The following is a 20,589-nucleotide window of genomic DNA, read 5'->3' as shown; positions in this document are numbered from 1 at the left end:
GCAGCGTCTGGGCCTCAGTCACGCTGGGGACACGCCACCAGCCCAGGCTCTGGCCCCCGAAGGGCTCGCATTAGTGCTCAGGCCAGGCGCGCAGCCGCCCCAGGGCCCTTGGTGTGGGGGGCGGGGCAGCAGGGGGTCACATGTCACATGTAACGGAACACAAGGGACTCTCACAGCTGACCACCTCCTTGCCGAGGGCGTGGTGACAATGAGCATCACCGAGGTACTGGAGGCCACGGCAAGGACTCTGCCCACACTGTCCTCTGTTTGGTCAGGCTCGGGCTGGCGCAGTCAGTGCCCAAACTCCACACCAGGCAGCTGAGCAGGGAGTGAACATGTGGCGGCTGGGTTTGAGGACGGGGAGGGCCAGCCTGAGACCTGTCGGTGCGAACTCAAGGTCTCCAGTGCACACAGGGCGAGCGGGTGTGGCTTCTGGCGTGGCCAGAGAATCACATTGGATCACATTGGCACCCATGGTCCGTGACGAAACAAGGAAGGGCAACGACAGGCAGGGCAGCGGCTCCCTGGGACAGAGTTGCAAACAGGAAGCCAGTCCCGGGACGACCGGGCGTCGGGGCCCCGCGTGATGTCTGCGGTCATCCGAGTTCCCCCATGAGATGCTCAGCGGGGGCAGAGGCTGGCCGACACGCCCGTCCCGGGTGGGCAGCACCATGGCGGTCAGTCCTGTGGCAGGATTCCCTGTTCTCGCCGGTCACATGCAGCTATAACCACGAGGTGGACGTGGGGGAAGCTACTCCGCCCAAGCAGAAGCAGAAAATGATTTCAAGGTAAAAAGTCCAGCACCTGTCTGTCTGGGCAGGGCCTGAGAGCCTGCAGTCCCAGGCCCACCTGCCGTCCTCCAGGTGTCCCCTCAGCGCCCGCATGGGGCTGATGTCCACAGAGTCCCAGCCACAGCTCCCCACCCCAAGGCCACAAAAGCAAACCTGGAGCCGTTTCTCAGCGATCACCTTGTTTACTTGCAGCAGCGTTTTAGGAACAGGGCGCAGACACCCATGGCCCTTACATGAGCCACAGCCCCTCCCCCCTCCGGGTCCAGGACTCCCAGGAACCTCTCTGACACCCCAGCATGTGGGTGCCCCGAGGAGCCATGACCAGGGGGCAAAGTGAGGTCCACATCTCAGGAGAAAAGCCAGACAGAACCCCCACCCCCACGTGAGTCTCGCCCCACAGCCCACCAAGTCTGCCCCCACACCACCCGCTGCGCAGACCACCCAGGGGCTCCCAGTCCAGGAAGAAACAACGGCGGAAGTCCAGGTGCAGGTCTCACCGTGTCTGTTCACAGGAGCCCCCAGTGCAAGGACAGACTAGACAGCCGGCCCTCAGGAAGGGCAGGTCAGGCAGCGCCGCCTCCTTGGCACCCACCACGCAGCCCCCAGCAGCTTGCGCCGAGGAGGGGGCCGGCCCCATGCCCACTCCTTCTATTTTGGCAAAAAAAGAAACCCCCAAAACTAAGAAAACCTCAAAACAAATCCAAACAGCTTCGAGAAAATGAAGTAAACACCAGGAACATGAAGGACAGAAAGTGCCGCCCAGCAGGTCATCGGGGCACGAGCCTGCTGCTCTGTCCTGCACACGTGGCCGCAGCTGACTTGGCTCCCGGGCCCCCGACAGCCACTCTGGCTTCCGAGGTCAAAGGTGTGAGCACGAGGCAGGAGGGGCTGTCAGGTGGAGGAGGCACTGCAGTTCGCTGCCAGGAGCTGTGACCGCGTGTGGCTGCTCCTAGGCCAGGAGAGGCCTGGGCTCCAAGGGGTCAGTGTGCACCCAGGGGCCTGCCAGAGGCAGCGGAGGGGGTGAGAACGGCCCCTGGGGTGAGCACGCCTGGATCTGGGGCCAGGCACCCCAAGGGCTCGGCCAGCTGGCAGGAGCACTGGCCCAGGCTGGAAGGGATGGGACCCCACCTCCGGGACTTCTGCAAAGGCAGCCTGGGGCATGTTTGCTGGGTGGCCCCTGAGGGCACCCTCCATGTGTCCTGGGGCTTGGGCCCATGTCTATCCAGGGGTAGGGGAGCCCCTGCCCGCTGCTGGGAGGGCTCAAGGTGCCCCCTGGCAACAGGGGACCCTGCACCCTCTGACAGACAGCCAGCAGCAGCACAGGTGCCATCACACGACGTCCTCGCAGAGTAGGGCACAGGAGGGAGCCTGCCGACCCACCAGCTGCTTGGCCAAGAGTCACAGAAATCACCCACAAAAGTCAGAAGTTTGTGCAAACTCACCCGCCAGCAGCCTAAGAAGCCAGGATCCTAGGCCGGGCAGGCAAGAGGTGCTGAGAGTGGTGAGGGCTGGCGCTGCCGCAGGGGCAGCCGGAAGGCGGAGGCAGGATGCAGGGGGACACTGCCCAGGCAGCACCCTGCGGGGTCCTAATTCCTCAGGGCGGCCAACCTGAAAACCAACAACAGAGCCCCACAGGGGAGGCAGGGTCTGTGAGCGCATGCAGGCAGCCAAGGCCCCGCATCTCGGTGCCGCCGGACCAGTGCCCAGATGGCCCGGACGTAGCAGGGGCTTCGGGTAAACTCAGGGGCCTGGGCACAGAGCCACCTCCTCCCTCACTCTCTGCCTCAGGGCCAGGGCCCCACCCACCTGCGCGACAACTGGTCCTCTTGACTGCGCACGGAGCTCTCGCCCACGGCAGAGGCGCCCTCGGGCAGCTGGCTGAGTTGGTCCAGGACCTCCAGGCCGTTCTCCTCTGCAATCTGCACGATGAGGCTGTCCACCTGCTCCTGCGGCGTGGTCAGTGTGGTGGCCGAGCTCATGGAGTCCTCCATCACCTAGAGTCAGGTTCTGGGCAGTCAGGTGTGAGCCCCGGAACCCCCAGTGCAGCCTCAGCAGGCCCACCGGTCCCTGCCACAGCCCCTCGCCGGACTGCACTCCCCCCCTCCCCGCCCCTCTCCCAGCTCTCTCTGCAGCCCGTGCCCGGCTCTTCCCAGCCTCTGGGGGCCAAACCCAGCTGCCTATTGTGCAGGGAGTGTTCCCAGCCACACCTGACCCCCCAGAGAGGTACCAGCCCCCACCCCAGGCCTCCTCTACCTGAGCTGTGTGTGCTCAGGACCCTGACGGGGGTCAGGAACTTGGGAGGCAGCCCCGCAGTGGCTCAGCAGAGAGGCCCCTCCCTGATGCTGGGGAGGGGACAATGCACCGCAGCCACCTGCGCTGCCTGCTTGCTGGCACGTGGCTGACCTACCGAGGTGTGCACGTCCAGGTTCTGCACCTGCTGCTCGAACCTGTCCATCACCGCGGACACCTTCTGCAAGTCCATGCTGCTGAGCGCTCGGTCCAAGGCTTTGGTCACCTGCGCCATGTTCTTGGTCACCTGGCACAGGAGGGAGGAGGCAACGGGACTGAAGGAAGGCACCTCTCCACCAGGGACAGGCCCTCTGAGTCACCAATCAAACAGCGGATGCGAGGAGACTGAAGTCCAAGACGCCGTGGCTCCCGGGCGGTGTGTTCCCTTTGGGGCACCCCAGCTGTGCTGAGGGCAGCACCCGCCCCCAGCCCCATCCAGCCCCCTGGACTTGGCCTCAGCCGAGCACTCACCCCCTTCATGGTCACAGCCGTCTGCACCTTGGAGGCCACAGCATCCACACGGGACGCCATGCGCAGCCAGTTCACGCCCTCGTTCTTCTTGCGAATGGCATTCTCCGCGTACACTCGGGCGCACTCCACGTTCTTCTGCTGCAGAGCCTGAAATTCGGGGTGACACCAGCCTGGCTGAGGGGCCTGGCCTTTCCTGGGGCGTGTCTGCTGGTGTGTTCCCTTCACAATTGCCCACAGGGCTGGGAGCATCGGGAAAACGCAGATGCTTAGGCCCCAAGCCCGCTCAGGAGCCAGGGTGCTTAGGGCTGGGCCTCCAGACCAGCTGCAGTGGGGCTCCAGCAGGGAAGCGTGGATGCAGGGCCACGTGCCTCCGCCCCTCCATACCCCCAACGACTCGGTCTCCCCAGCCTCTTCCTGGGCCCCTCACACCACCACCTGAGTGGGTGCCGCCAACCAGAGGGGCTCAGGCCCCCCAGCGGGTTCTCTGGCCTCCCTTCAGCCTGGGAGCTGTCATTCAGGTAAGAAGTCATCAGGTCCCACAGAGGTACCCCTTCCGAGAGCACAGACCCCTCCAGCCTCTCGTCCTGCCCCTCCCTGACACAGGACCCCAGGAGCCTCCTACCCTGCCCCTGACCCCATGGAGGGATTGCCTCCCCTCGGCCTGAGACACAGCTTCACCAGGAGGACAGGGAGGAGGGGCCAGGGTTAGGGAGGGGCCTCCGGAAGCCCACTTCCTACACCATCCGTGGGAAAATTGATTTCAGCACGCTAGAAATGAATAGAGAGCATGGAGCTTCAAAGGAAAAGCACAGGCGACGTCTGACCTTTCTGCTCTGGACACCCTGTGGGCAGGCAGACACGGAGCCACTGCAGGCCTTGGGCAGGTCCGTCCCTCCCTGTGTGGAAGTGATGCCCACCGGAAAGAGGCCAGGAGTCCTGCTGGCGCAGCTCAGTGGGCTGCATGTCGGCCTGTGACCCGCAAGGTCGCAGGGTCAGTCCCCACCCAGGGCACATGCCCAGACTGTGTTGCAGGTTTGGTCCCGGCTGGGGCACGTACAAGAGGCAGCTAAGTGGTGTTTCTCTCTCGCACCGAGGTTTCTCTCCCTCTCTCCCCCTTCTAACCCCCTTTAAGATCAATCAATAAATAAGAAAGGTAAAAAAGACACCAGGAGCAAGGTCAGTGGCAGGAGCTGCCTCACCTTCTTCACCTTGGCCTGCTCCGCCTTCGAGTCCTTCTCCGCCTTCTTGGCCAGTTTTTCCAGCTGCTTCGCTGTGAACTGAGCAGAGGCATATGCCCAGGTCAGACCGGCAAGGTCGCCCGCAGCCTACTGGGCTCCCAGGGTGCAGGGCTTCTTGAAGGTCACTGGCCAATCCCTAATCAGTAGGCTCCTGCCTCTGGTGCTCCCCACTCAGCGTCTGACACTGCGACCCTTCTTCCTTTCTTCAAACCCTTCCAGCCCACGCCACCTGATACAGCAGCCATGTGGGACTCTGCTGGCAGGCGGTGGGCATCGAAGAGCTGTCGAGGTGCAGGGCAGGGGGATGCTCTCTTTCCTGGCTCTGCCTGTGTCCCCAGACCCGTGTCCTTGCTGCTCTGCTGGACTGGGCTACCCACCCACACGGAGCACTTCAGGGGGCACCCTGTCCATCCAGAGTGACACCCAGGCTCTCTCCCTCCTCCTGTACACCCAGCCCTCCCCCAGCGTGCTCCTCACCCACCTCATCCACCCCGCCGCCCTTGCCACCTGCAGGCTCTCACGGTCTGCCTGCCTCTGAGCCCTGTCCCTCCCTTGTCCTCCCCGACGGCCCCCAAATGACCAGAGCCTACCCCTGGCCTTGCTCCTCCATCACGGAGTCCTCACCCTCCCACCACCTCCAAAAAAAAAAAGGCTGCCCTGGGGCCAGGTATCCTGGGCCCTCCTGCCAGTGGCAGCAGCAGGGGCCCTGGGGCACACCCCCATACATCCTAGCCACCTCCTGCCTCCTGGGGGGCCCCACCCAGCCCTGCTCAGAGTGGCGCCAGCAGCCACCAAACAGGCCTCTTCCGACCAGGGAGCCCGTCAGGAGGCCCCAGCCCCCAGGGCCCACAACACCAGCCCTCCTGGGAGGGCCGCCCCATGGCCCTGGCCCCACGCCACTGGCACTGGGGACTTTCTGTCACAGAGAAAGGGTCTCCAGTCTGTCCGCCTCCCACTCCTATGTTCTTTAAGGAAGAAAACAGGTTTTCCTGCCCTGGGCGTCTGGCTCTGACCCTCTAACATGGCACCTTCCCCAAAGGTGCTGGCAAAAACAGCACCCGTGCCTCCCCCGCCCCCGCCCCTCCGGTGCAAGGCAGAGCCAGGGTGCCCAGCGAGTCCCTGCTGCCCAGTTGTTCGGAACCCACCAGCGATGCTCAGTGCACGGGCACGCAGGGGAGACAGGGCGGGAGCCTGCCCTGGAGCTGCCAGAGCTGCAAACACCACCCAGGCAGGAGCCCAGCTAAGACGCCACACGACCCTCCGCTGGGGCTGCACAGGACCCGCAGGCGCAGGGCCTGACTCCTGGCAGGACACTCCTGGAGATGACACAGCCACTGTGCCAGTCAGCCCGAGACCAGGAGAGAATCAACACGCCACCAGGCAGCTCAGGGACCCCCTCTGTTACCACTCTGGCTGAACACTGTGCAGCGGCTGCCCAGTGGACGACCTGCCCCTCTGAGCATCCGCGTTCACGCGCCAGCAGGATGGGCAGTGGGTGCCCGGCCAGTCAGTACACACCTTCAACTGGAACAGCGTATCTGCAACGAGAGGGGTGGTTGGAGGGCTTGAGAAACGTGGGAAACAAACTTCTAACGAGCGGATGGGACCCGAGACCCTTGCACCACGAGGAGTGGGAAGGGAGCACAGGCGTGGACGGCAGTGATGGACCGCCATGCCGCTCTGCTGCCTCACTGGCCACGGGGCCTGGCGGAGCAGGGCCCCGCACCTCCGAGCCCTTGGCGGCAACACCAGGGTCAGTGTGCAGCTGGGAGGCCACCGAGGCAGCGCGTGGCTCACGGCGAAAACTCCAGGTGGCGTTACTGTGTGACTCAGGGACCTCTACAGGCTCCCTCGGAGCCCTTTCCCCACCTGGCCGTGCATTTCTTACACACTGTCTCCCCAAAAGTACACAAGTGCAAACAGCAGGGCTGAGCCAGCCCGCCAGGCTAAGCCCCTTGGTACTGGACTTGCTACTCACTCACCAAAACCCAAGAGCCAGGGAGGTCCAAGAGCAGCCGAACGCTTTCTCACCTGGCCCCCCCTCCTGGGAGGGTCCGCCACACTGGCTCAGGGGGGCGACTCGAAGCCCCGTCCCCAGCCTGAGGTGCTGAGTGCTGCTGGGGGAGCCCAGGGCGGTGGCCCTCAGGGCGGGCCTAGTCAAGACCAGCAGCGCCGACTCCAGAAACCACAGCGCACCTGACACAGGCGCCAGGCAGCCAAAGAGCCAAACGTTGCTACGGCAAAATCTGGCTCCAAATAAAGTGACGCGGGCAGTCAGAGCTCCCTGGAGAGCTGAGTGAACTGTGGCGCAAACACCAACAGCGGTGTGTGTGTCGGGGGGTGGGGGGATGGTCTTTATCTTCTGAGGCCATTTGTACAGAGTTCTTTCACGACGCTGACATGGCTGCGTGGCTTTTCACATGTCGCAAAGTGATTTTTCAAAACCTCCCTATCGCGCCAGCAAACGCGGGCAGCTCCACCGCCACCGACCCTTCCCGGGCCCCGCGCGCAGCTGCCTCCCCTCCTCGCTCCCCTCTGACTCCCGTATGCCGGCGGGCAGGTCCTATCCCGGGGGCCCTCGGGGGGCGGGCCTGGTGGGCAGGGTGCTGCCGGCCTCAGCTTGGCTATTTCTCTTCGCGGTGCCCTCTGACCTGACGTCCCGGGGCCCCAAATGGCGGTGTCCGTCGCCGGTACCGGCGTTGGGGGGTGAAGGGGCAGCGGGAGGCTGAGGGGGACCGGGGACTGGGGACCGGGGAACTGGGCGCCGGGGATCGGAAGCCGCGGGTCGACGGCCGGGGTCGAGGCCTGGGGCGCCCGCCTGCGCCTTCAAGGGCAACAGCTCTCACCGTCCATGGCCAGTCCGGCAGCGGGGCTCTCGCAGAGGGGCTGGGACTGGATCTGCTGGAGGGGCGTCGAAAGGCCGACCAGTTCCCCCGGGTGGGAACTTCCGGGTCGCTCCCCACTTCCGGCGGCCGGCCCCTCTCGCGAGAGGACTGCGGCCCAGCCCACCAGCGGGTTGCCGTGGCAACCCCCGGCCCCGCCAGCTGGCGGCGTCTGTGAGTCACGCCGGCCGAGGTGCAGGTGCCTGGCTGTGCCGGCGGGGCGGCGGGCTCATCTATGGGGCTGGGCAGAAGCAAACACAAACCCGGGAAAGGTAAAGGGCCGCCGGCCCGCCGTCGCCCTGGAGCGGCCGGCACCCGCGAGGGCTTGCGGTGCCGGGCGCCCAGCCCCTGCTACCAAGCCCTCTCTTGAAGACCATTCCTCGGGAGCCCTTTCTTCCATGGAAACGTCCACTTTGGGGAGATGGAGTGACCCAAGTCTTTCAAGCTGCCTGTTTCATTCTGAACCAAAGCAGGCAACTGAGGAAGAGTGCATCCATTGCCCTAGATTCAGTAAATCATAGTTCGAATTAATTATCCATATATTCCAGGTGAGGAGCAAAACAAGGGGTACACCTATTCAGGCCCAGGGCCTAAGGAAAGGTCGATGGACAGGCAGACCAAGGACTCTGAGAAGCCACTAGACACTGCGCCTGCAGAATGTCCCTCTCGGAAGACGGCAGCCAGGCAGCAGTGCCCATCACTTGAAGTCAAAGGTAGGACCCACCCAGAGCCGGAGGCTGCAGCTTCAGGGATTTGGGAGATGGAGTAAACAGGAGCCGAAGTGAGGGATGCTGGCTGCAGGGGGTGATGGTGGGAGGATCTAGGACCTTTCCGTAGGAGGGGAAGATCCAGGCCTCTAGGTGGAAACACAGGTTCGGTAAAGGTTGAGGGAAGTTGCCAAGTGATACACGCATAGCAGAGAGGCAAGAGGGGTTAGTGCAGACACCGAGCATGCGCTGCTGTGTGACATGGGACGCAGAGGGAGCAGAACCTTGTTGGGACAAAGGGCTGCCAGTTTGGCGAATTCATTCATGTCGTCACAGCCTAGGGTGGCCAGGCCTTTCCATGTGGGTGAGGGGCTGAGGCCACAGAAGCAGCCAGAGGATGAAGTCTCCTATCAGTTCCATCGTGCGGGTTGTGGAAATTAAAACAGGGGACAAGTGATGGAGTTCATGCCCTGGCAAAATCTGTCTCCAGAATTAAGGGGCAGAGAGGAGACTTGTCACATGTCACAGGCCCACTGCTGCCATTGGGTAGGAGCTGATGAGGGAGCGGCAGCCGGAATTACAAAGGACCCAGGAGGCCGACCAGTGGGACCTGCTGTAGGATGAGATGTGGGGACACGGAGCCAGGAGAGTGGTGGCAGGGACCACAAGACTGAGTCATTGCTGGGCCAGGAGGACTATTGTTGGCCTGGAAGGGAGAGAGGTTCAGACTGAAGCATCTCTGGGGTCGTGAAGGGCCAGAAGCAGTTTGAAATGAGGGTGTGGGGCTGGGGATGGAGGCCTGGACTTCAAATCCCAATATAGGGTGGAAGATCGCAGGAGGGGCCCGAAGCCTTAGGAAAAGGTTTAGAGAATGCTCCCTGTCTGTCAAGAGGCTTTTGGCTGCAAGTCACAAAAGCCAACCGGAGGCCAATCAGACATGGCTTCACTGCTGGGGGGGTTGAGGCCTCCCGAGGACAGGAAGGGTCGGAGGCAGGCACTGGTGGCAGCTGGCTTGTGGCACGGCAGACGAGCGCAGCATGACTGTCTGCACCACTGCACTGCCCCTCTTGGGTCCCGAGGTCCCCAGATCGCTGGGCAGCTCCAGGTGTGGCGCACAGACAGGATGACAGGACCGGGTCTAGTTCACCAGAGGAGTTTCCTTGCTTCGTATCAGCAAGAACCTCTCCCGGCAGGCCTCACCTGCCTGACACCTCCAGGACCGGCTCGCCTGCAAACTCCAGGGCTGGACCTCTACCTGCAAAGGAAGGTGTGGGCAGGGGGCTGCCTGTTAGAAAGGCATCAACATCTGTCACACTGTCATTTCAGAGGGGTGCAGAGAAGATAGATACAGGGGGGAAAGGTCAGAGGGTAAGAGTGAGGCTGGAGTTTCAAGAAAGGTGAAGAGCGTGGTTTCTTCTTGTAATGGAGCATCTCAGCGGCCACAGGGACAAGCTACTGGACACGTGGCACCGCAAGGCAATCTCCAAAGCCTGACACTGAGTGAAAGGAGCCATGTGTAAAGACCACATAGGATATTCTCCATTTATGTGAAATGTCCAGAAAAGGCAAATGTATGGAGAGGGAAGCCCGGGCTAAGGGTAAGAATGGGGATTGGCCGCAAATGGAAACAAGGTCTTAAAACTGGGTCAACAGTTGCCCTCCTGCAAGTTTACTAAAAGCGGCTGCACTGTGTGCCCCAGGGAATGCCTGCGAGGGGAAGAGTCGTTCCCTAGGCAACTTGCAACCCACATATTCTTTTAAATGGAATATTCCTAACTTTTTAAGTAGTTCTAATACATACAAAAAGAGTACATAAATCAATGTAAAAATTTTAACTCCCCAATTTTAAATATGCAGAACACAATGAAAGGTTTTGGCTAAATGATAAAAAGGAAGGGCACTCTCAGCACCCAGCGCTGGCCATGGTCATTCAGCCGTGGTTAAACAGATCAAAGATTGGTCAGCGTCGAGGTTCAAGGGTTCTGGACCTGATGCCTGCGCCCCAACATCTCCCTCTGCCACCAGCCTTGGGCAGGCGACGTAAACTTCCTGTGTCTCAGTTCCCTCCTCTGCACAACTTCAGAAACTTGTTGTGGGTCACCACTCACTGTCATCACTCTGGCTCAGAACAGGCCACCTCTGTCCCATAAGGGGTCAGGTGGGGAGCAAAGTGCACCGCAAAGCCGTCTGGGTGCAGAAAAGCAGTGAGGGAGTATTCTGGCTATTGACGTGCACAGACGTGCAGAGGCCTGAAGGGATGTGCCTCAAGCTGGAAGCCCCAGGGGTGGAGGCAGTGAAAGGCCTTCCACCGTTGGATGCTGTAACATTTGACAAACTGAACTTCGCAGGTTCTACGCATTCCTTGTGACCTTAACAATTTAAAAAAAATGTGACCAACATCAGAAACGTCCATCCCTACAGCACTCTGACCAGGTTCCACAGGAAGAGCTTTTCCCAGATTCGGACGCCTTTGGAAATTGTGCACCTGGGCCTTCACCTCTGGAGCACACCTGCCTTTCTGAGGCCTGTCAACTGAGCCTTGGGCAGCTCTGTGTCCCTGAGGTGGGCCGCATAAGTCTCCTGCTTTCGTCAGAGAAAGAGGGTGTTTAGTTTAAGCTTCGGAATGTTCCTGTGCGTTTTGGCAGCCTTCAACCTTGCCTGTTTCTTTTTCCTGAATCCACATCTCCTCCCCGTGCTTTGGCCCCAAGGCAGACACTGTCTGCTTTCCCAAACTTACTAAGTAATGGGTGTTTCCTTCCTTCTAGAGAAACCTGAGGCAAAGGTCAGGCCGAACAAGAAGAGAGCTGTCCTCCCACAGATCATCATCAGCAGAGCCTCAAGTGAGACTCTCATCAGCTACAACTCCAGCTCTGGCGGGAGCGAGGAGCAAAAAACCATTCAGGAGCAGGTGGGATGGGGCCCCTACGCCCGGCACAGGAACCCTAGCACCATTGATGCCTACACCTCACAAACCAAACAATAAACGGCCACCCCCGGTAGCTGTCCCTCGCTCGCAGTGCTCCCAGTCTCAGCTGTGATGGGGGAAGGGCCGCCCTGCCCAGCAGGGTGCTGCAGGGGCCTCTGCAGGAGATGAGAGTACCCTGTGCTGGCAGCTTGGCTGAGGGCCAGAGCGACTCTTAAATAAATGAATGAATCACGCCCCCCTGATGGAATGGCGGGTGTGCAGAGGGATGAAGAGAGCAGGAGGCATCTCGCCCTGACTCCCAGGGGCCTTTCGAGTCCTCACATACTCTAAGGGGTGTGCGGTGAGTTCTGGCAGTTGTGGGGAATGAGGTGTCCCCACACTTGGAGAGAGGGTGGGGCTCTGAGCACTAAACTTTAAGGCCCAACAGCTCCTAGCCTGGCTATGACCTGGCCCAGGGGATTAAGGGTCCAGAAGGAGAATGTGGAACAGGAGGCAGGGCCACTGCACACGGAACTTTGGAAGCAGCCTTGTCACCGCTGCCCCAGGAAGAGGAGAGTGGAGCTGACACTTCCTGTCTTTCTGGCTGTGAACGAGGGCACCCATCCAGGGGACCGCCAAGCTGTGCCCCACAGCTGGCAGTGCTCAGGTGCAGCTGGAGAGAATGCCCTGCCCTGGCTGGTCTCACCTGTAGTCTGATGACACTGTTAGCTCTTAGTTTGCAGAAGGAAAAGAAACTTTACACACAGTTTCTATTTCTGTCCATGGGGATGTTAGTATTAAATAGTGCAACTGACTTCCAATCAGTTCGTTTCAGTGTAACCTGAGAAACAAGAAGTCTCACGTTGACATGGTTTACTAACACATCATTAGTATCTATATTTTTTTTAAAGATTTTATTTATTTCTAGAGAGAGGGAGAGGGAGGAAGAGAGGGAGAGAAACATCTGTGTGTGGTTGCCTCTCATGCACCCCCTACTGGGGATCTGGCCTGCAACCCAGGCATGTGCCCTGACTGGGATTGAACTAGTAACGTTTCAGTTCACAGGCCTGAGCTCAATCCACTGAGCCACACCAGCCAGACAGTATCAATATATTTATTCAATGTATTACTTATGCTTCTGCTACAACTATGTACACAGAGAAATCAAACCATACAAATGTGGTTCTGACCCCATAGGGTCAGCACACCTTCCCTGCTCCATGAAGCTTCTAGCAGCCATTATATTTCTGTTATTGGACCTAGAAACTGCCCTCCCACCCCTGCCCTGAGTGTCTCAATCTAAAAACTGTCCTGACCACAGCCCTAATTCTCACCTCGTTAAGTAGCTTGTGAACGAAGGGGCTGAAGCTGCCAGAGAAAGGGCCGAGCTGGGCAGGCCAGGCAGGCAGGACAAAGGGACCTAGCAGTGCAGATGGGCCCTCTCTGGGGTGAACTTGGGGAGGGAGGCAATGAGGACAAGCAGTTGCTGCGGGGCTTTGGCTATACAAGGTGCCTCCTTCTGGGCAACAGCTAACACACCTGTGGGAGAGGTGTCCTCACTGGAGAGACTGCAGAGCTGGGTGCAAAGGGATTGCCAGCCAGAACGACACCGACCACAGAGTATGGGTTCCGGGAGGGGTGTTAGGGGATAGAAGCACCTGGATTTCATCCTGTATTTTTATAAAACTGTCTCTGGAGGGTTGAGGATACGGTCAGAAAGCTCTTCCCTTTTGTGAACCCAATTGTCATACAAATACTTGGGCTCGGATTTTAATCAAAGTGAACAGAAATGCTTCCTGTTAAAATAAAAAAAAAAAAAGGTACAGAAGGGCAGTTCCAGAACAGTCACGGGACGGACGTACAACGTGGAATATAGTCAATAATACTGCAATAATACAGTATTAAAAAATAAAAGACTTTACAAAGCTAGAATGATTTGTTAATTTAGACGAAAACAACGGATTCTAATGCGTTAACTTGATTAACTTCACAGGTAAGCAACGACGCAACTTAAGTTCACAATAAACTGGCAGTGCGGCCGCGCCCTCCGCTCGGCCCGCGGAGCTCCGACGCCGTCCGCCCCAACAGCCTCCCAGCTGCCTGCAGCTCTGCCCAAGCCCTGGCTCCGGGCGCCAGTCGCGCTCCCGGGCTCGAGCTCGGAAGCCCACGTCCCGCCGCCGAGGGTGGAGCCCCCGGGTCCCGCGACCCCCGTGGCCGCCCGTCCTCCTCTGGCGGCCGTCAGCGCCCCTGCTGGGTCAGTTGTCCTGTTTAAAAGTGAAGGCAGGCGCGAACATCGATAGTCCGAGCGCGTCCAGGGAACTGAGTCCTCCGAGGTCTGCAGTTCCCTCCGTAACCATTGCAGAAGCCGGAACGCCCCCGGAAGTAGGGACGCGCCTGCGCCGAGGAATGCCGTCTGCGCCTGCGCACCCGGGAAGGGGGTTCCGCGCTCGGCATGGGCGACCCGGAGCCGGAGACGGAGCAGATCCGTCTGAAGTGTATTCGTAAGGAAGGCTTCTTCACGGTGCCTCCAGAACACAGGGTGCGATCTGGGGGTCGCTCGGGGTGGACCCACCCTCGCCGGCCGCAGGGCGGGGCCGAAACTCTCTGGGCCCTCATTGTCGTGCTACAGCGCCGAGGTTTCCGTCACGGGCGGGAACGACTGTCCCAGAGTGCTTTGCGGCAGGCAGGGAAGCCGGCGGCCCTCCGCGGGGCGGGGCAGGCCCGCTCTCCAGCCGCGGGCCCTTTGGTTAAGAGCAGGCTCCGGGTTTCAGCGCCACTAGTATTTAGTGTTGCACCCGGGAGCCCCTTGAGTCGGAGTGTTGACCCATGGGAAGCCTTGGGGGCGTGGCCTCCCCCGGGCTGCGAAGGGATCAGCCTGGCGCCCGCCTGGCCAGCGCTCCCTTTTGTGCCTTGCTATGCGCGGGTCCTCTGTGTTGCTGCCCCCTCTCTCGAGACGAGGGAGGTGAAGACCAGGGGCGTTAAGTGATTCTACCGACGTCGACAGCTCGTGCAGGGACGGGTCTGAACCCAGGCCACTGGATTGTGTCTTAACGACTTGGTGCTCCGAAGGCCAAGTTGTGTATCCAGTAGGATCGTAGCAGATCGTGGAGGAGGGAGCGCCAGTAGCCCCCCAGCACCCGCTGGCTGGTCGCACCTCACTCAGAACTGCCCCGCGTGCGGCCCGTTCCTGGCGTGGTGCTGGGGACCCTGTTCTCAAAGGGCAGTTAGCCACACCCCGACCAGGACAGTGCAACGTGCACAAAAGCAGATGTTTCAGGACAAAAGTACCTGCATTTCAGAGAGAGAATGGTTTTCACTGGGGGCCAGGAAGAAATTGAGAAAGGGGTAGGATTTGGACACAGAGATGAGAAGACCAGATTGAGGAAGTGGCAGGAGCAAAGTCACAGGGAAGAGAGTGAGGAAGGGAGTCAGGTGGGAAAGGGAGGTGGAGATCATGGGTGGGTCCTCAGCCCAGGCCACTTGGTTCCCCAGGAAAGGAACAACCTGGAGGGCAAGGGCTGTTGCGAGAGGTCAGGATTGGAACCTTGTGGGTGTGCTGCTTGGACACAGGAAAAGTGCTCTCTCTCTGCATGGTGAAGGTGTCAGTACACAAGCTGTCCGCCAGTGCAGAGGGTCCCCAGAATAGAGTGGCCACGTACAGGGCTTCATTCCTCCCTCCCCAACTTTCCAGAGTCAGGCAGCTGTTTTCCACAGGTGGGCCTGGCACCCAGGTTGTCCCTCGTTGGCCAGAATTGAGTCATATGGTCATACCAGCCAAGAGGAAGGCTGGGGAGTGGCCGCCACCTGCATGGCTGCCTGCCACTGAGCAGTGTTTCATAGCTGCAAGGAGAGGCCCTGCGTGCCTCGTAGGGACACCTCATGAGGATCTGGAAGCTTTTGCCACCTGCAGAGCATCATTTAGACCAGTGTGCTCGGTGGAATTCCTGTGGTGATGGCGGCACTCTCCTGTTTTCTGCACCGTCTGTGTGGTCACCCTGAGCCGAGTGGGGCCGTTGAACCTGTCACATGTGGCTGGCAGCACGGCTGAGGAAGTGAGCTTCTCACTTGAACCACAGTCAGCCACTGGCGAGTTAGGCAGCATGTGCTGGACCACGGGATTGGAAGAGAGCAGTTGGGCTGTCTGTGATGTTACGTTCAAAGTGTCTGGCCCAGTGTCACTGTCTCTTTTTCCTCATCTGAAAAGCCCAAATGTGCGGTTACCTTGCTCTCTGGTGACTGAGACGTAGGTAGTACTGACGAAGTGTGAAACCCCACCTTCGGCCGTCCATCAGCTGCCACCCCCTCGCACTGCCAGCATCTCTCTCTTTCAGCTGGGACGGTGCCGGAGCGTGAAGGAGTTTGAGAAGCTGAACCGCATCGGGGAAGGGACCTACGGCATTGTGTGTGAGTGGCGGAGATGGGAGGCCAGGGGCTCGGGAGAGTCCTGCAGTGGCTGCGTTAGGGCTGGAAGGAGCCAGGGCGACCGCTGGCACCGGTTAGGGGTAGGGTTAGGGTCTGTCTGAGTGACCGCACACCACAGATGGCTCACTTGCTGTGGGAGCCAGCATAGCCATTGCCCCAAGGAAGCACACCCCACCGCTAAGCGTTGGGGTGCCTCACAAACCAGCACAGCACTTTGGGGAGCCATCTCTGTACAAAACGAGGGTTCTTTTTTCTGGGTAAGGTGCCTGATTTGCTGTTAGGATGTAGTCACAACAGATCACCAAGCAGTGATCTGCACACTGACTTAAGAGGAAAACCTACAGGGAGCATCTCACCTGGCAGCCTGTACCCAGCGCAGACAGAGCTGTGTCCAGGGGGGCCACAGGCGTCAGCTTGCACAAGTGAAACCAAGTGGCACTGGGCACCCGGTTGTCCAAGGAGAGGAGGAAGGGAAGCCTAATGTGGGGAGGCCCCTGTGTGGCATCAGAGCGTGTGGTCGGGGGTGGGCTGGACTCCATTACAGTTCAGTTTCTGCCCCAGATCGGGCCCGGGACACGCAGACAGATGAGATTGTCGCCCTGAAGAAAGTGCGGATGGACAAAGAGAAGGACGGTGAGTAGGGTGGGGGGCGCCAGGCCCCTTCCAGTAGAGTGGGAGGGGCAGGAAGGTACAGGGTGCCTGTGGCCCCTTTAGGACTGGGCCCTCGGCACTGAGAGCGCCTGGCAGCCCCCAAGAGCATCCGTGTGGTGGTTAGGGGGGCCAACCTCTGGGGCTCTGGCTCGTCACCCCCTGCCCCCACCCTGTAGGCTGCAGTCCCGTCCTCTGTCTCCCTCAGCTTCTGTCTCAGCTCTCAGCTCAGCCCACATGGCGCCTTCCCTGCCCAAGGCCTGGCAGGCAGCCCCTGTGTGCCCACCACCCCCACCCCTCCCTGGCTGCCTGGGTGGCCGGGCCCTGCCCTGCTCACCACAGACCCGTCCTACATAGTAGTCCGTGTGGAGAGCTGCTGCCTTGCATTTGATGAAGGAAGGAAGGGTTCGAGGTGCTTGCTGGCATGGCCGCCAGTCCCCTTGAGCTAGCAGCCAAGCCCTGACAGTGGTAGGGCAGGGTCACTGCTGGCTGACGTGGGACTGGTGCGGGGCGCGCTGAGGGGATGGGTGTGGGGGCCCTGTTTGCAGGGCAGGCTCACTGAGGCATGTCCGGTTGCAGGGGTCCCCATCAGCAGCCTTCGCGAGATCACGCTGCTCCTTCGCCTTCGCCACCCAAATATCGTGGAGCTGAAGGAGGTGGTTGTGGGAAACCACCTGGAGAGGTGAACAGTCTGCGAGGCCCTGCGGAACCCACCGCCCAGCCCCACTGGGCAGGAGGGTGAGGTGGCAGGTGTCTTCTCCTTTGTTCTTCCAGCATCTTCCTAGTGATGGGCTACTGTGAACAGGACCTGGCCAGCCTTCTGGAGAACATGCCAACGCCCTTCTCTGAGGCCCAGGTGCACAGGGTTGGGGGCACCCAGGAGCAGCCTTCACAGGCCCTTGTCCAGCACCTTTGTGCCAAATGGGGCTCGCCCTGAGTGTCCGGCCCTCTGCACAGGTCAAGTGCATTGTGCTGCAGGTGCTCCGGGGCCTCCACTACCTACACCGGAACTTCATCATCCACAGGTGGGGCTCTGGGGCGCTGGGGTGGGTGGGACCTCAGGCATTGGTGCTGGGTCTCAACGTGGGGAAGTGTGGCCACCAGTACTGACTGCTGGCTCCAGCGGGTCACTGCCTGCGGTCCAGGATGGGAGCAGGAGCAGACACAGCTCGGCGCAGCAGGGCCTCTTGGAGCTCGGCCTGCCCTCCGGGGAGCAGATGCTGTGAGCCCCGTCAAAGCCCCAAGAACCACCCCCTGGTCTTGTAGCCACACAAGAGAGGCTGGACCTGGGGGACGGAAGGGTGGGACGTCCAGAGCCCAGAGCAGGGCTGTGCCGATAGCGGCTCCCTGTGCGGGGTGGCAGTCTGTGCCGCCCTGGGGGCCCGAGCTCAGGCCTGGCCCTGCACTTCCTCCAAAAGGTGCTGAGTGCGTGGGTGCGCCCGCTGCCACACGCCTGTGCTGCCTGCTCCTTGTGTTTAGAAAGTCCCCACAGGAGGGGGCGTGTGGGACAGCGTCTGAGTGTTGCTGGGATGGTGATGAGCAGACCACCCTGTGGAGCCCACTTCCTGGGGACCCTGACACCCCCTTTCTGTCATAGGGACCTGAAGGTTTCCAACTTGCTCATGACCGATAAGGGCTGCGTGAAGACAGGTGGGCGTGGGGGCTGGCTCTGAGGCAGTGTCTGTCTGCGGGCCACTGGGGGCGGGGGGGGGGGGGGGGCGCAGATCTCTCCTGACAAGCGCCCTGAAGGCTCAGCGTGGACCACTGCAGGGTGACACACCTCCCTCCTGTCTCTCGGCCTGTCACAGCGGATTTCGGCCTGGCCCGGGCCTACGGCATCCCTGTGAAGCCAATGACGCCCAAGGTGGTCACTCTGTGGTGAGTCCCTTGGGACAGCGTGCTGCTGGGGGACAGTGGCTGAGGCTGGGTCTGGGGCAGCTCCCTGGCAGCGGAGTGCCTGGCCTGGCTTGGAGCCGTCTGTGGGGTGGGAGGTGGTCGCTGCCCTGCCTGAAGCGGGGGTGGGGGACACTGGTGACAGGCGCCTCCAGATGAAGGCATGGGAGGACCACGGGCCCCACCCTGGGCCCAGAGCTGCCTGTGGTCCCCATCTTGCTGCTCTCCTGGGCAGAGCTGCACAGGGAGGGGCGAGGCTGGTAGCTGGTGGGAGGGCCGCACAGACCGCTATGCCCCATGGAGGCACAGGAAGGGCTGGACATGAGGTAGCGGCTTCTGTTTGCAGGTACCGAGCCCCTGAGCTGCTGCTGGGATCCTCCACACAGACGACCAGCATCGACATGTGGTGAGACGGGGCGGGGGGGTGGGGGGCAGGGTGGAAGGGCAGGTCTGTGGGGCCAGTGGGGACAGAGTGGGCTGGTGTCTGTGCTGCAGCTCCTGGGACATGGGATCCCGGAGGAAGTGTGAGGACACAGCACACGTGGGCCTTGGCACCATGGTCCTTAGAACGCAGGCCTTGCCCTTGTGGTCACCAGGGGGGCCTGTAGGGACCCATCGTGTGGCCCCCCCAATTGTGACATCTGCTAGAGCTCGGCCTGTCCTCTGACCCCTCAGCGGTCATGTGGAAGGGGTGCTGGCAGGTGTGCATGGGAGGTCCTGCTCTGCCCCGCAGGGCCCTGGGCTGTGTTCTGGCCGAGCTGCTGGCCCACAAGCCCCTCCTCCCCGGCACGTCTGAGATCCACCAGGTAGACCTGATCGTGCAGCTGCTGGGGACGCCCAGTGAGAACATCTGGCCGGTGAGTGCGCAGCCCCCGCCCTTGCCCCGCCTGGCCGGGCCTGCCCCAAGCTCCAGCCCCCGTGTCCCGCAGGGCTTCTCCAAGCTGCCGCTGGCCAGTCAGTACAGCCTGCGGAAGCAGCCATACAACAACCTGAAGCACAAGTTCCCCTGGCTCTCGGAGGCCGGCCTGCGCCTGCTGAACCTGCTCTTCATGTATGACCCCAAGAAAAGGTGCTGACCCTGCAGGGGCCGGGGGCACCTTCCACCCACACCTTCTAAAGAGGGTCTCTCAGAACAGACGCCGAGCTGCCACTGAGGTGGTCCCTCCCCGAACATGTGCCCAGGCCTGGTGGCCTCTGCCCACTCAGGGCAGAGTCCATCCTGAGGTCCCCCTTGGTGTCTAGGCCCAGGGCCTCCTTTCGCACCCACCCTTCTGCCGTCGTTGGGAAACAGGAACCAGGGCTGCCCGTCGGGCTGGGTGTGAGGGAGATGGGCGCGCACCGGGCCCGGGGCTGCGCTGACTGCAGGCTGCCTTGCAGGGCAACGGCCGGGGACTGCCTGGAGAGCTCCTACTTCAAGGAGAAGCCCCTGCGTGAGTCCCCAAGACTTTCAGGCTCAGCCTGCAGAGCTGCTGGCTAGTGACCTTCCGTCCAGGGCAGGTTGTTGCAATAGCCTCTGGGAGCTCCTCCCACTGCCAGCCCGGGATGGGAGGTGGGCCCCTGGCCCAGACCTGTCCAGGTGGGGTGCTGACCCTGAGCAGGTGTCAGCTGGGCACAGGCCATAGACACCGTCTGCAGGTGGCAGCATTGGAGCAGAGGGGTGCAGGGTGGCCCTGGGGCCTGTCACGAACATAGGGTGGGGCTCAGAACCCCTGCCCGGTGCTGATGGCCGCTCTCCACAGCCTGTGAGCCGGAGCTCATGCCCACCTTCCCTCACCACCGCAACAAGCGGGCCACCCCAGCCACCTCTGAAAGCCAGAGCAAGCGCTGCAGGCCCTGACTGCTGGAGGCCCCTGCCGGCCAGGCGGACAGGCTCCCAAGACCCAGCTCGACCCTCTTCTGGACTCAACAGCTGCTTCAGCTGACCACAGGGGTTCCTGCCGCCTCCTCCCACCACTGCCCCAAAACTGCAGGGTGATGCCAGTGGTGCACCCTGAGCTGGCGCCATCTGGTGGCCTCACAAGGTCTTGCCCACGGCCGTGCCCTTGGCTTGTAGAAGCTCAGGAAGTGCCTACTGGGCTCATCTCAGAGGGTGTTGCTGGCTTAGGACGAGCAACCTCTCAGGGATGCTGTGTCCTCTCTTGGTCACCACAGTCTTCCCAGGGCAGGGAGAAGCTGTGGTGACCCCTGGGCAGGGCTGGCGGGACCCTGTGACTGAGGTCTGGGCTGTGACCACTGAGACACCAGAGCCAGGCCCTGGGCTGGGGGCTGAGGCCCCAGGGGAAGCCGCATGGTTGGTGCGACAGGAACTCAAAGATAAACACTCTCATGACAGACATAAACGGG

At 61.1% G+C, this 20,589-nt stretch overlaps 2 protein-coding genes across 6 annotated transcripts; one reads left to right on the top strand and one right to left on the bottom strand.

Moving 5' to 3' along the window:
• Window positions 1-2,228: 2,228 nt before the first annotated feature.
• Window positions 2,229-7,756, bottom strand: CHMP1A (charged multivesicular body protein 1A). The gene is made up of 7 exons (XM_024551471.4): window positions 7,636-7,756; window positions 6,308-6,327; window positions 4,751-4,828; window positions 3,552-3,698; window positions 3,199-3,327; window positions 2,598-2,785; window positions 2,229-2,399 (listed from the first exon to the last, which is right to left on the bottom strand). Exons 1-7 carry the CDS (start codon window positions 7,640-7,642, stop codon window positions 2,378-2,380), a joined length of 591 nt encoding a protein of 196 aa, XP_024407239.1. The 5' UTR covers window positions 7,643-7,756; the 3' UTR covers window positions 2,229-2,377.
• CDK10 (cyclin dependent kinase 10) lies at window positions 7,120-20,585 on the top strand. Of its 5 annotated transcripts, none has more exons than XM_045188446.3 (15): window positions 7,120-7,333; window positions 8,220-8,384; window positions 11,144-11,286; window positions 15,615-15,687; window positions 16,267-16,338; window positions 16,933-17,035; window positions 17,128-17,209; window positions 17,311-17,378; window positions 17,951-18,003; window positions 18,162-18,231; window positions 18,593-18,649; window positions 18,980-19,103; window positions 19,176-19,315; window positions 19,624-19,676; window positions 19,986-20,585. In XM_045188446.3, the coding sequence occupies exons 1-15, from the start codon at window positions 7,210-7,212 to the stop codon at window positions 20,081-20,083; spliced, it is 1,425 nt and encodes a 474-aa protein (XP_045044381.2). In that variant the 5' UTR covers window positions 7,120-7,209; the 3' UTR covers window positions 20,084-20,585. The 5 variants fall into 5 exon arrangements, with proteins under 5 accessions (XP_045044381.2, XP_053772178.1, XP_053772179.1 ...); XM_053916203.2 differs by having other exon boundaries at window positions 7,140-7,333; window positions 18,593-18,652; XM_053916204.2 differs by lacking the exon at window positions 7,120-7,333 and adding an exon at window positions 7,858-7,943 and having other exon boundaries at window positions 18,593-18,652.
• Window positions 20,586-20,589: the final 4 nt, after the last annotated feature.

Source organism: Desmodus rotundus, chromosome 12 (genome assembly GCF_022682495.2).
Source record: "Desmodus rotundus isolate HL8 chromosome 12, HLdesRot8A.1, whole genome shotgun sequence".
NCBI classification, from domain to species: Eukaryota; Metazoa; Chordata; class Mammalia; order Chiroptera; family Phyllostomidae; genus Desmodus; species Desmodus rotundus.
Note: the sequence above shows the minus strand (reverse complement) of the source record. Positions and strands in the feature narration are given on the sequence as shown.

Coding starts and splice junctions, on each gene's coding strand:
- CDK10 (XM_053916203.2), top strand. CDS start 7,210: ATGTCGCAAAGTGATTTTTCAAAACCTCCCTATCGCGCCAGCAAACGC. Junction 15,688..16,266: donor AGGGACCTACGGCATTGTGT/GTGAGTGGCGGA, acceptor TTTCTGCCCCAG/ATCGGGCCCGGGACACGCAG. Junction 16,339..16,932: donor GATGGACAAAGAGAAGGACG/GTGAGTAGGGTG, acceptor GTCCGGTTGCAG/GGGTCCCCATCAGCAGCCTT.
- CHMP1A (XM_024551471.4), bottom strand. Junction 3,699..4,750: donor AGCAGGCCAAGGTGAAGAAG/GTGAGGCAGCTC, acceptor CCCGAATTTCAG/GCTCTGCAGCAGAAGAACGT. Junction 2,400..2,597: donor GAGGACCAGTTGTCGCGCAG/GTGGGTGGGGCC, acceptor GTTGGTTTTCAG/GTTGGCCGCCCTGAGGAATT.